At 49.4% G+C, this 10716-nt stretch overlaps 2 protein-coding genes across 3 annotated transcripts in view; both read left to right on the forward strand.

The window, feature by feature from the left end:
* Positions 1-6993, forward strand: part of tsc1a (TSC complex subunit 1a) — a 15440-nt gene extending 8447 nt beyond the window's left edge. Inside the window, exons 11-22 of the mRNA XM_013914926.1 lie at positions 48-118; positions 205-301; positions 372-589; positions 659-792; positions 1225-1295; positions 1669-1835; positions 1930-2112; positions 2200-2310; positions 2694-2816; positions 5340-5527; positions 5601-5741; positions 5898-6993. Coding sequence (XP_013770380.1) covers positions 48-118; positions 205-301; positions 372-589; positions 659-792; positions 1225-1295; positions 1669-1835; positions 1930-2112; positions 2200-2310; positions 2694-2816; positions 5340-5527; positions 5601-5741; positions 5898-6336 — 1943 coding nt within the window. The 3' untranslated portion in view covers positions 6337-6993. The remainder of the gene's footprint in view (positions 1-47; positions 119-204; positions 302-371; positions 590-658; positions 793-1224; positions 1296-1668; positions 1836-1929; positions 2113-2199; positions 2311-2693; positions 2817-5339; positions 5528-5600; positions 5742-5897) is intronic.
* A 392-nt stretch (positions 6994-7385) lies between these two features.
* The window catches only part of ak8 (adenylate kinase 8), an 8762-nt gene continuing 5431 nt past the window's right edge, over positions 7386-10716 (forward strand). Inside the window, exons 1-6 of one of the 2 annotated variants that reach the window (XM_005749171.2) lie at positions 7386-7691; positions 7969-8062; positions 8129-8213; positions 9303-9352; positions 9447-9533; positions 9721-9789. In XM_005749171.2, the coding sequence (XP_005749228.1) occupies positions 7979-8062; positions 8129-8213; positions 9303-9352; positions 9447-9533; positions 9721-9789 (375 nt within the window). In that variant the 5' untranslated portion in view covers positions 7386-7691; positions 7969-7978. Of the gene's footprint in view, positions 7752-7968; positions 8063-8128; positions 8214-9302; positions 9353-9446; positions 9534-9720; positions 9790-10716 lie in introns of both variants that reach the window. The other variant, XM_005749172.1, reaches the window with a different exon arrangement.

Genomic DNA, 10716 nt, shown 5'->3' on the forward strand with positions numbered 1-10716 from the left:
TGTGTGTGTGTGTTAATAATGTGTGTGTGTGTGTGTGTGTGTGGACGTAGGTGAGAAATTGCCTTCATCAGCCTCCATTCTTGAGGCTCCTCCCACTAAGGAGCCCGACCGCAGCCAGGTGAGTTAAAGACTTCAGTTAAACAACTGGGAGTTAACTGGGATGCTTTTATTGTGAAGGAAGAGTCTTGCTTTGTCTCCCTGCAGGTGAGGATGGTCAAAGATGGGGAGGGGTTAACCTGTCAGCCAATCACTGAGGGGGAGGAGCAAGGCCTGAGTGACCTCGTTAACAACAACAGACAAGGTGAGCTGATCAGCTGATCAATCTCAGTGATGTCACTGCAGCTGTTTCTTCATCTTCTCTTTGTCTCCAGATGTTAATGAGTCCCAGCAGCCTTCGCCCCGCCTCATCACCTCCACCCCCACTCAGGCTTCAGGGGTCCCCCTGCCTCCCTGCTTCACCACTCCTCACCCCAGATTTGAAGAGCCAGGCTCCGCCCTCTCGGACTACAGCCCCAGCTCTCCGTATGACCCGCTGTTTGAGCTCGCTCTGCCGCGGGCGGCCATGCTGTTCGTTGGGAAGAAGACCCAGGTAAGGTCAGGTGGACCGAGCCACAGGTGGTTTTTGTGAGCGTGCTCAGTAACGTGCTGTGTCCTGCAGGAGGTGCTGGAGAAGAAGGGGGGAGGACCACAGAGGGAGAACAGAGAGGAGGAGGTGACCTCTGTCTCCCCTCTGAAGGTTCTGGACCAGCTGATCGCCCGTGGAAACAACGCCCACGATTGCCTCAGCAGGAGGTAAGCCGCAGGAAGTTATCAGAGGGCATTATCAGGCAGAACGCCGCCTCACGCCCAAAACACACCGATCAGTATCACATCAAAGGTGTGAGTCGCCTAGCTTCATATTGTAACGCATAAACGCCCCCTGAGCGAGCGCTTTGGAGATAGTGGGAAGACAGAAGTCCTTCTAACAGGAAGAAAGCTGCAGCACAGCCAGGCTGAGGGAGGAGAGGCCGGTCGGGGTGAGGCGACAAAACGAGACATTAAACACGAAGCGAGATTCCCGCTGCTCGCCGATCGATGGAGCGAGGTGCAGCCATCGTCTAGTCTGTCGATGAAACCGTGTCCTTAGATTTGAAACGTCTGCACGCGTGTCATCAGAGACCCGTCTGATGTCGTGTAAAACGTGCTAACCTGCGTCACCTCTTTCTTCTTCTGTGGTGTTCACAGGTTATCAGCTGGGAGTAAGTCGGTGGACCGGAGTCACTCTGGAGGTAAACAGCAGAGCATGAAAAGCAAAGGTACCTGAACTCTCGCCTCATCACGCTCATTAACCTCACATGCACATGAAGCTGTAAGCTCACTGTGTGGAGCTGACAAGCTCCTGAACCCGCGCCGCTGTTTCAGCTCGTCGTCACATTCGCTGCTGTTTGCGGGCGCCGTCCTGAATCTGCGTTCAGGTTTGATTTAGCCGGCTGGTGTTCTCGGGTTCAGTTTTCACGTCTTGAGGCTGATGAGGAAGCGGTTCGCGGCAGGATCCACGCTGGCTCTTGGCAGCTGTGGGACACCGTGCTCCGGTTCTCTCGTTTAATGACCCTCAGACGAGCTGCGGCGTCAAGCTGCCGGGTTTGCATCAGCACAGAGGATTTCATTAGAACTGTGTGTGTGTGTCAGGCTCCACCCAGGAGGAGGAGCTTCAGTCTCTGACCAATCAGCTGCTGCTCGTCCATACTCAGCTCCAGTACGAGCGCTTCAAGCGGCAACAGCACGCCATCCGAAACCGCCGGCTGCTGCGGAGGGTCATCAACACGACAACGCTGGAGGAGCAGAGCGCTGCCATGGTAACACACACGTCAACCTCATCATGATGCTGAACACCACCCACGTAGCCCCTCCTCTCATGTTTTCTCTCCTCCGTCACGCTGCTGGTTGCAGAAGTCTCAGCTCGGCGTTCAAGACGAGGAGATCCGGAGTCTGAGGGCGAGTCTGGACGAGGAGCAGCGCCGATACTTGGCGCTGCAGCACGACACACACACACGCAGCGGGCAGCTGCACACACACATTGCACATCTGCTGCAGCTGCAACGAGACGAGCAGAGAGAGAGCCAGAGACTGCAGGTCACACACACACACACACACACACACACACACACACACACCATCAGCAAAGAGCTTCACATCCTGTGCTCTGATTGGCTGTTGCAGGGTGAGCTGCAGGAGTGCCAGAGCAGACTGCAGGATCTGGAGGCGGAGCTTCAGAAAGCCAATTACAAAGCGTATAATGCTGAGCACCAGCTGACCCAGCTGTCAGTGAAGGTGAGTCCCGATTAGTCGATGGCATCGTTGAAGGAGCACGGCGCCCAGCTGCTTCTCTCTGTGTGTGGCCTCGCAGCATCACAGTGTGTCCATGACGACTAAATACACACCGAGAGGAGGCAGATATGTGGGTCAGAGGGGTTTCACTTCCTGTCAGACACCGATAGATCTGTCGAGTCTGTAACGAGTCCGTGTGTGCTCAGGCTGTTTCAGTTTAAACCAGCAGCAGAGAAACTGAAGACAAAGCCAGTTTTTCTGTTTCTGAATAATGAAGGAGGACGAGCCCACAGTGGCTCAAAAACAGTAACCACAGCTGAAGTCCTGAGGCAGCTGCTCCCACTCAGTCCTGTTCTACAGATGTTTGTGTGTCTGTGTGTCTCCAGCTGTGCAGCAGTGAGCGGCTGCATCAACAGATGTTCCTGCTGAACCAGCAGCTGGTCCTGCTCGGAGAGACCAACAAAGCTCTGCAGCAACAGCTGGAGGGCGGAGAGACACAGCGCTGCACCGTAAGACCCACACACACACACCAGCTTCAGCCAGCTTCAGCCAGCTTCAGCCAGCTTCAGCCAGCTTCAGCCAGCTTCAGCCAGCTTCAGCCAGCTTCAGCCAGCTACTATTTTCTTCTCCAGTCTGTGCCGACAGATTTCTCCTGTTTATTCCTTACTTTTTATATTTTATTCAGGAGCACCCACAGTTTCATTGTACATGTACAATGATAATAAAAGGCTATTCTATTCAATTCTTGGTTGTTAGAAAGTGAATGTCCATAATGTACACTGTCAGTGTAACACAAGTTAAATTATATGTAGTTATTTATATGTTGACTTCAGGGAGGTGGACAGAGAGGAGGGGCTCTCTGTCGATCAGGGGCCTCGAATATGAACGAGCCGAGGGCCACTGCTGTCGTCTCATTGGAGCCACTTTAGTGCTCAAGTAGTACAAAAACAAACAAGAAAACAGACACAAATATTTCTGAAAATGTTTTTTGTTTTTTAAATTTCTAACTTGTAGAAGACGACTGTGCCTGTATAATTTAACTACCCGAAGCCTTTCATTGAATGACCAAACAAACACATCGCTCCTCTGTGGGTCCCACACGTGGCAGCACTGCTGCTGTCGTTGTGTTTGTAACTAAATCATCGTGCAGACATACGTGTACACGTTCCTGCTCTCTGCTCATGTTGTCTTCATATTAAATCATTTAAAGAACTTATTTTAACATTGCGCTCGACAACAAACATAAAAAGTCACTTCATCGGCCAAACTGCATCATATTTCGTCACATCATGTACGAGCCGTGAGTAGGGGTGACGTGAGCCGTTAGTGGCCCCTGGGCCACGAGTTTGAGACCCTTGGTGTAGATAAACTCCAAATGCTTGGAAGTTGTAAACACGGCAAGAATGAGAAACAGACAAATAAATAAATCCAGTTCAGTGTTCAAAGACCGAACGCTCCTTCATCCTCATTCGCCCACATGGCTCCTCCTCTCTCTCTGTGATGTCACATCCTGCTGCGTTTCTCTCTGTGACTAAAGCTCAAACATCAAAATCACATTTTCTTGTTTTCTACGTCGTACCTAAACATGACTCATCGTTAGCTCTGTCACGTCAGTATTCACTTCAACAGGATCTGTTTTTAACTCAGATTCGTAAAAACACGTTTTCCCTTTAGCCATGTTGCTATGACGACCCCACGCACCTTAGGCGCTACTCGACTGTAGCGGCGAACGAGTGGGTGATAAAGCGCAGACACGCGCCTGCATGCAGAGCTTCAGGATCTGATTAGCAGAATCACATCTACGACTGTTTCTCATCGTTTCAGTGAGACACGTTTTCTCTTCCACGCTAACCTGCCGAGATCAGCACATCAATCGTTACTCAGACTCCGGCCCTTTCTCAATTCTAAGTACGCGAGTCCGTGCTCGCGTTCTTGGCGAGCACGGACTCGCGATTTGTACAACTGGAACAGCAGCGTACTTGATGATGTCACAGGTCCAGAGTTTTTACTGCCGTCCTTAATTTAACTGTGAGTAATATGTGATGAAGCTTTAATCGCAGCCGAACCGCTTTACTCAGGAACAAATTAAACACTGAAACAAACCAAACATTAACATTTAGAAGTGATCTAAGTGACTTATATATCATGTTTAACCTCAGTAGTGAAATCTCCATTAATAAAAATAGTGTACATGTACATACGTGTACATACCTTAATAAAAACAAGCAGGTGAGATGTTAGAACGCTTTTATTTTTATTGTAGTGGACACTCAATATAATAGACAGCTGCTGGGGTTTGTTTAACCTGAGTAGCAAAAAGACCGCGGGGGGGGGTTGAAAACGATGTGCCGGGAGTCCGCTGTTCTCGCCGGCTCTAATAACCCTCGACCTCGCTGTCTGCTGTGGAGCCGGCGGGTCACAGACGTCTCCGAAAACGTCGGAGCGCGTTTGGAAATATGTGACATCTTGATAAACTGAGCAGATATTTGAAGTTCACACAGCTACATTCTCGCTTGAAAATAACTTCAAAGTTTATTTTGTGACCCAGAAAGAATAATATGTAAAAGTTTTTAGCCGCGCTCGTCCGCCATTGCTGCGTTTGAGTTTTGGACGAAATGCATTCTGGGATATTTAGCTGTACCAAGTCACCACCGATGCATGCTCGATAAAACGGGTGGAGCGAGAACACATCCGGGACTTCGCGTTCTCGGCTTGATGCGTACTTTGAACTGGAACAGTACTTGGTCTCCGACTGATGACGTATCACGAGTACACGAGAACGCAAGTACGCATATTGAGACAGGCCCTCCGTTTCTCCTTCAACGTATGTTTTGATTTAGATTTTTGTTTCTTATTAAAGACGGTTCACTAAAAGCACGTACAGAGTTATAGCACACCTTTTACGCTTCCTCAGACGTAAGTCGGGGAGTTGACTCTCTCAACAACACACCGCCCTCTGCTGACCCTTTTGTGTAATGCAAATGTGGCCACTATGATGTGCGCTGTTCTAAATGTACTCTGCTGTGTGTCAGGAGGCGTCCATGCTGCAGTGCAGTGTGGGTAAGGAGTTCCTGAGGCTGAAGGACAACGATGTCCAGCAGAGACAGAAGCTGGAAGCAGCCAATCACAGGATCACGGAGCTGGAGAGCCAGCAGGCCAGGAAAGACCAGCTGATCCTGAGCCAGAAAAAACTGCTGGAGGACACCAAGAACCAGAACAGGTCAGTCCGGCTTCACCTTCTGGAACTCTCCACACGGGAAGCGTCGGACTCAGACTGCGTATGTCGCTTTCAGGGCAGAGCTGTCGGCGTCGGAGAGCCGCTGTGCCGCTCTGAGGAGAGTTACTCAGGCGCTGCAGACCGAGATGCTTCAGCTGTACGGTCAGATCGTGGGAGGCGGGGCTCACCCAAACGGCGAGCTGCAGGACATCAGCAGGTAAACAGGGCCATCGTCCGAGGACGCCTCGATCCCACAGAGACGTCCAAAATGATTTAATGAGACGGGCAGAACCAGGACGAGTGTCTGTGCTTTTATTCTCCACGTGTGCGTTGTTGATAAATGTTTGCCTTTCTGTGTCATACTGTCCTCCAGATCCGACAGCGGAGCCTTACCTGATGCTCAGGGAAGCCAAAAGTCCCTCCTCCCGTTTTCTTCTGCTGTTGGGATCATGAACGGAGCAGTGGAGGTCCTTTCCACCTCCCCCGTGTCCCTCTCACTCTCCCCCATCGACTCCCCGCTGGCTGTCGGCTCCTTCCTGGAGCAACGAGCCCGACAGCTGTTCAGACCCACAGATCAGAACCAGGAGGAGGAGGTGGAGGTCGGGGAGGAGGAGGTGAATGTCCAACCAGCAAGCCCTCCACTCGGTCAGGAGGTGGAGGAGGCATCACTCCCTGTAGGAAGTCCTCAGACTGAGCCGCTGAGCCAAGCCGCAGACCCCATCGTGGCCCCCGTAGACCTGACACTCGCCGTCCAACAGAGGAGACACGAACTGAGCATCATGGACTACGACGAGACACTGCCCGACATCTGAGGGAGGAGGAGGTGGGGTTCCTAGGGGCTCCGCCCTCACTCTGGAAAAGAGCAATAAAGATGATAATGATAAGGCAATAAGCAGGCTGATCCAAGATCAGCAAACTTTCAGTAACGATTGTTATTTATTAGGGGAATTAAATCTACAGCTAGCCTGGCTAGTATCCACAAACAAAAATGCCCTCTAATAAGTGGCATCCAATCAAAAGGACAGTCGCTCCTATCCAGTGCTGATGGGAGTGGTCTGTTGGGCGGTCTGCTAGTACCGCCATAGTCTCAGCCATAGTATTGATCCATAGTTATGATAAAAGGAGTCTAGTTCAGGGACTCCAGTTAGCTGAGGTGAAGCCTCGCAGATAGCTAGCAGCTACAGCCGCCTGCATCAGCCAATCAAATTCCAGGATTTGATCACAAGAAAGTGACGCGGCTGAAACTGTAACGCTGAAGCTTCAGAGTCGATGATGTGCCTTTGTCCGTCTTTTTTCTACAGTCTGTGTTTCAGCTGATTTTCCTGTTTAAGCCAAAAAGTGCTTCATGCCAAATTAAACGCTGCGACTGATGATTGTTTTCTTTATGGATTTGTCAGCTGATCAGTAACTGCAGACAAACCAAAGATGTGCTCCTGAAACACTGTGACAGAAATAAAGATGTAAACGACTGTTTGTGCGTTCTTTGTTAAAGTTGTCACACTTTTCAATGCTCTTTGTTTAAAAAGATTTGCCACACATTTAAGATATATTTGAAAACCAACATTATTTTAAGGGAATTTGTGAACTTTGTTTCTAAATGAATTCTCTTATTAATATTTGACACCATGAATATGACATTTATTACTAATTAAATTTGTTATAATTAGATTATTACTAATCTTTGTTTTATATTAATTTTTATATGCAATTTGGGGGTGATTGTATTTTCCGGGTATTTTAATCTGAATATTTGACACTATAGGGAAAACTAACCTGATGTTTTCCTCACTGACGGATTTAAAGGCGCCATTTTTCTCCAGGTTCTGGCTCAGGTGATTAAAAATGCGCCAAACGTGCGGAAATGAGACTTTTCTGACGTCAGTCGGGTCCTGATCGATCGTCCCCTCGTGAACTCTGCACCGTTTGCCCTGCACGGGCAGTGATGACGTCGTTCCCTAGCAACCGACCAACGCGTCGTAGCGACCGTCCCGAGAGCGAAGAGGCGGGAAGGGTTTTGGTGTTATCGTTATTTTCGGTTTTAACGTCGTTTTTGTGCCAAAGTTCGGATTTTAGCGGATACGTCTGAGCGCGAGACGTTTGTTAATGTTTCCCGCGCTTCAGCAGCCAACAGAAAGTTCCTGGGAAACGGTGAGAGGTGTTTGGACAGGTGAGAGGCCGGAAGTGGAGCTCTGAAAGCGGACGTCAACTTTTTAAAAGATAAAATCAGGTTGACCGTTAAAACATTCATGTTTTATTGTTGTCAGAAAATGTTTGAACAGTTGTGTGTTAGTGTATGTTGTGTATTCAGCTGACAGCCCTTTATTCGTGGGCCCGTTGGCTCCCTAACCCTGAGTACAGGAGATGGTCGGTGTGCGGCGTTCAGGGGAGTCGGGACAGAATATCAGTGTTTGATCGGTGTGTGGTGGGCCTGGTGGTGCTTTCAGGGACTTCCTGATGGATGAGACGGTGAGGCCTCTGAGGATTCCTCCTCAGGCGTTCGTCTACGCCGACAAACACAACGTGGCCCAGCTGGTGCAGGTAAAGGTGCAGCTGCAGGTTTCCCACGCATGAAGCTGCTCTACATTCACTGTGTGTGTGTTTCAGAGCATGCTGTGCAGCCTGGTGATCGATCAGCCTGTTGATCCGATCTCCTACCTGATCGGGCTTCTGCAGAGGAGCAGCGATGATGGTGAGGTCGCCGTCGTGTCCCTGATGGCTTTTATTTGTTAGCATCGCTTAAAGCAGGGGTGTCAAACTCAAATACACAGTGGGCCAAAATTCAAAACTGGAACAAAGTCGCGGGCTAACATTAATATTTATTGGAAAAAAAAATCTTCCTCCAGATATAAGAATGAATCTTTTCTTATGGACTCAAACACGTTTTGCTGAAAAACTGAATATGGAACAGCAAAGCTTAATACTAAACAATATATATATTAGCTGTATAATACCAGTCGGCCAGCTCTGATGGTCATTTTGTATGGCTTCGTGGGCCAAAAGTAATTAGGCTGCGGGCCAGAGTCTGACACCTATGGCTTAAAGCATTCCTTTAAAATTGTCTTTAAACGCAGACCGGACAGAATATAAAGTCTTAAAATGGTCTCAGCCTTAATTCATCATTTTTTATCACAGAAACACATACAGGACGTTTGCGATATCTGGAAACTCCAACGAAACGCTCGCACACCTGTAAAGCTTTGAGTCAGGAATTTATTCTGACGTTATTAAAAATGAGACGCAACTATGGGGCTCATCAGACACCACGTTTTACAAATGCTTTTATGCACATCTGAAATGTTTAGTGTCAGTCCTAAACCGTTGTTCAGTTAGGATTAGAGTTCAGCACCGGAAACAGTGGCAACGATGAAGACACAAACACACGAGGTTCTCTGACGTCAGCTACACAATGAGCAATAAAAAGCTTAAATAAGCACAAACTAACAAATACATCGGGCCAAGAGAAGGACCGAAACACAGCCGAGGCAGAAACATGATGCGCTCTGACTCCAGCAACATCAGCACAGACGGACACCACTGCACTCACAAACCGCTAATGATAGGTCGTGGTTCTTTGTTCTGACGTCGCTCTCAACGCTCTTCTGAAATATTGATGTGGTCGTGTGTCCACGAGATTTTGAATGCAGCGTGTTGTGTTTAAGGACAGTAAGGTGTTTCATTTCTCCAATCGGTGGTGATCTTTGGCAAGCGTCTGCAGCAGGAAACAGTCAGACTGCAGGTCATGTGACCAGCTTGTTTTCTGACGTCTGATCTGTGTCAGTCCCCAGGGTCATGGTGCTGGGACCTCCTGCTGTCGGCAAACACACCGTGGTGAGTTCAAGTGAGCGTGGGAAACTTTCAGCTGACCTCCGCTTGCTCGTTTACGTTTCTTCTTCTTCTATGTTTTTTGGGGGGTTTTCTTCAGGCCAAAAAGCTGAGCGCCGAGCTGAGAGCTGTTCACGTGACCGAAGGCAGTTTACTGCAGTACCGATCAGAGCTGCACGCCGAGCAGGTACACCTGCTTTTTCCTGATGTCTGTATCTGATCATTGTTGACTCTGAGCGGAGTGATGAAGTCTGACCTCAGTGTTGTCACTTTGTGACCAAACCGCCCGACCCCTCCCTGGTCCTGTCTAGAGCCCGTTTGTTCATTCTGTGCATCATCCTGATGCCCGTGTGACCTGTGTTTTGTGTGTTTAGGAGCTTTCGGAGGGGGTGCTGGTTGGACTGGTTCAGCAGAGGCTGAAGGAGATGGACTGCTTCCACCGGGTGAGTCAGCCTCACAGTCCGGTTAGCTTAAAGCATCATTAAACATTTGTGCCGTGTTCGCACAGACCTGGGTCAAAGATCGTCGGTGCCACATGTCACAACCCGATTGAAACGTCCCCCCTGATGCCCCCCCCCCCGTTAGAAACGTCCCCCGTTACCCGCCTCACTTGCGTCTGTGATTGATGATAATTAGCGCTCTGGTCTCCGTTGTGTCCTACTATGATTCCCAGCAGGCCGAGCAGCGTTCTCCCCGAGGACGGGCTGATCAAAGGGATGCTGCTGTCACATCATGTGTGTTATATTCACACGGGCCGCTCCTCGCCGACGCTCCTCGTTAGCATCACGTCCCGTTTGCGAGGGCTGCTTTCAGATCAGTTTAAGGCAATGAAAGACGGAGGAGCAGCTGTCACAACAACAGCGACACAAACTGAACGCCTTCAAGCGGCATCGTGCTCAAAACGCATCCAGACAAATAAAGACTCGCCTGCAAGCGAGATCGGCGGCACCTGTCCCAGGTTACCTGCGCTGCCGGGAGGTCTGAGAGGGCGGGGCTTTTTGCAGGAGGTCTGGAAGAATTCTGCCTTCTTTTGCACTACTGCAGCTTTGAGCAGGACCCAGTCGCAGCACAGGTTCAGGGGGGGTGTCTGTGGTGTCCGCTCAGGGCTCTGCAGTCCCACAGGGGGGTTTCTAGTCTGCTTCTTTATTGTTGCTCAGTGTGAAGAAGTTCAACAATACGTCTGTGTCTCTACACGATAAAGAAACAGAAACTGCCACAGACGTGGATCAGCTGCTGGACCCGTGTGATCAAACATGGCAGACAGGAAGTTTATTCCATGTTTAACAATCAGAGTACATTCAAAATGAAATACACTGCCTTGATTTTTCTACAAGGTCAGGAAAGAGAGCGGTGTTCGAGACTTCAGTCTG

The sequence above is a fragment of the Pundamilia nyererei genome, unplaced genomic scaffold (assembly GCF_000239375.1).
Source record: "Pundamilia nyererei isolate P.nyererei 1_Seehausen unplaced genomic scaffold, PunNye1.0 scaffold00238, whole genome shotgun sequence".
In the NCBI taxonomy this organism is placed as follows: Eukaryota; Metazoa; Chordata; class Actinopteri; order Cichliformes; family Cichlidae; genus Pundamilia; species Pundamilia nyererei.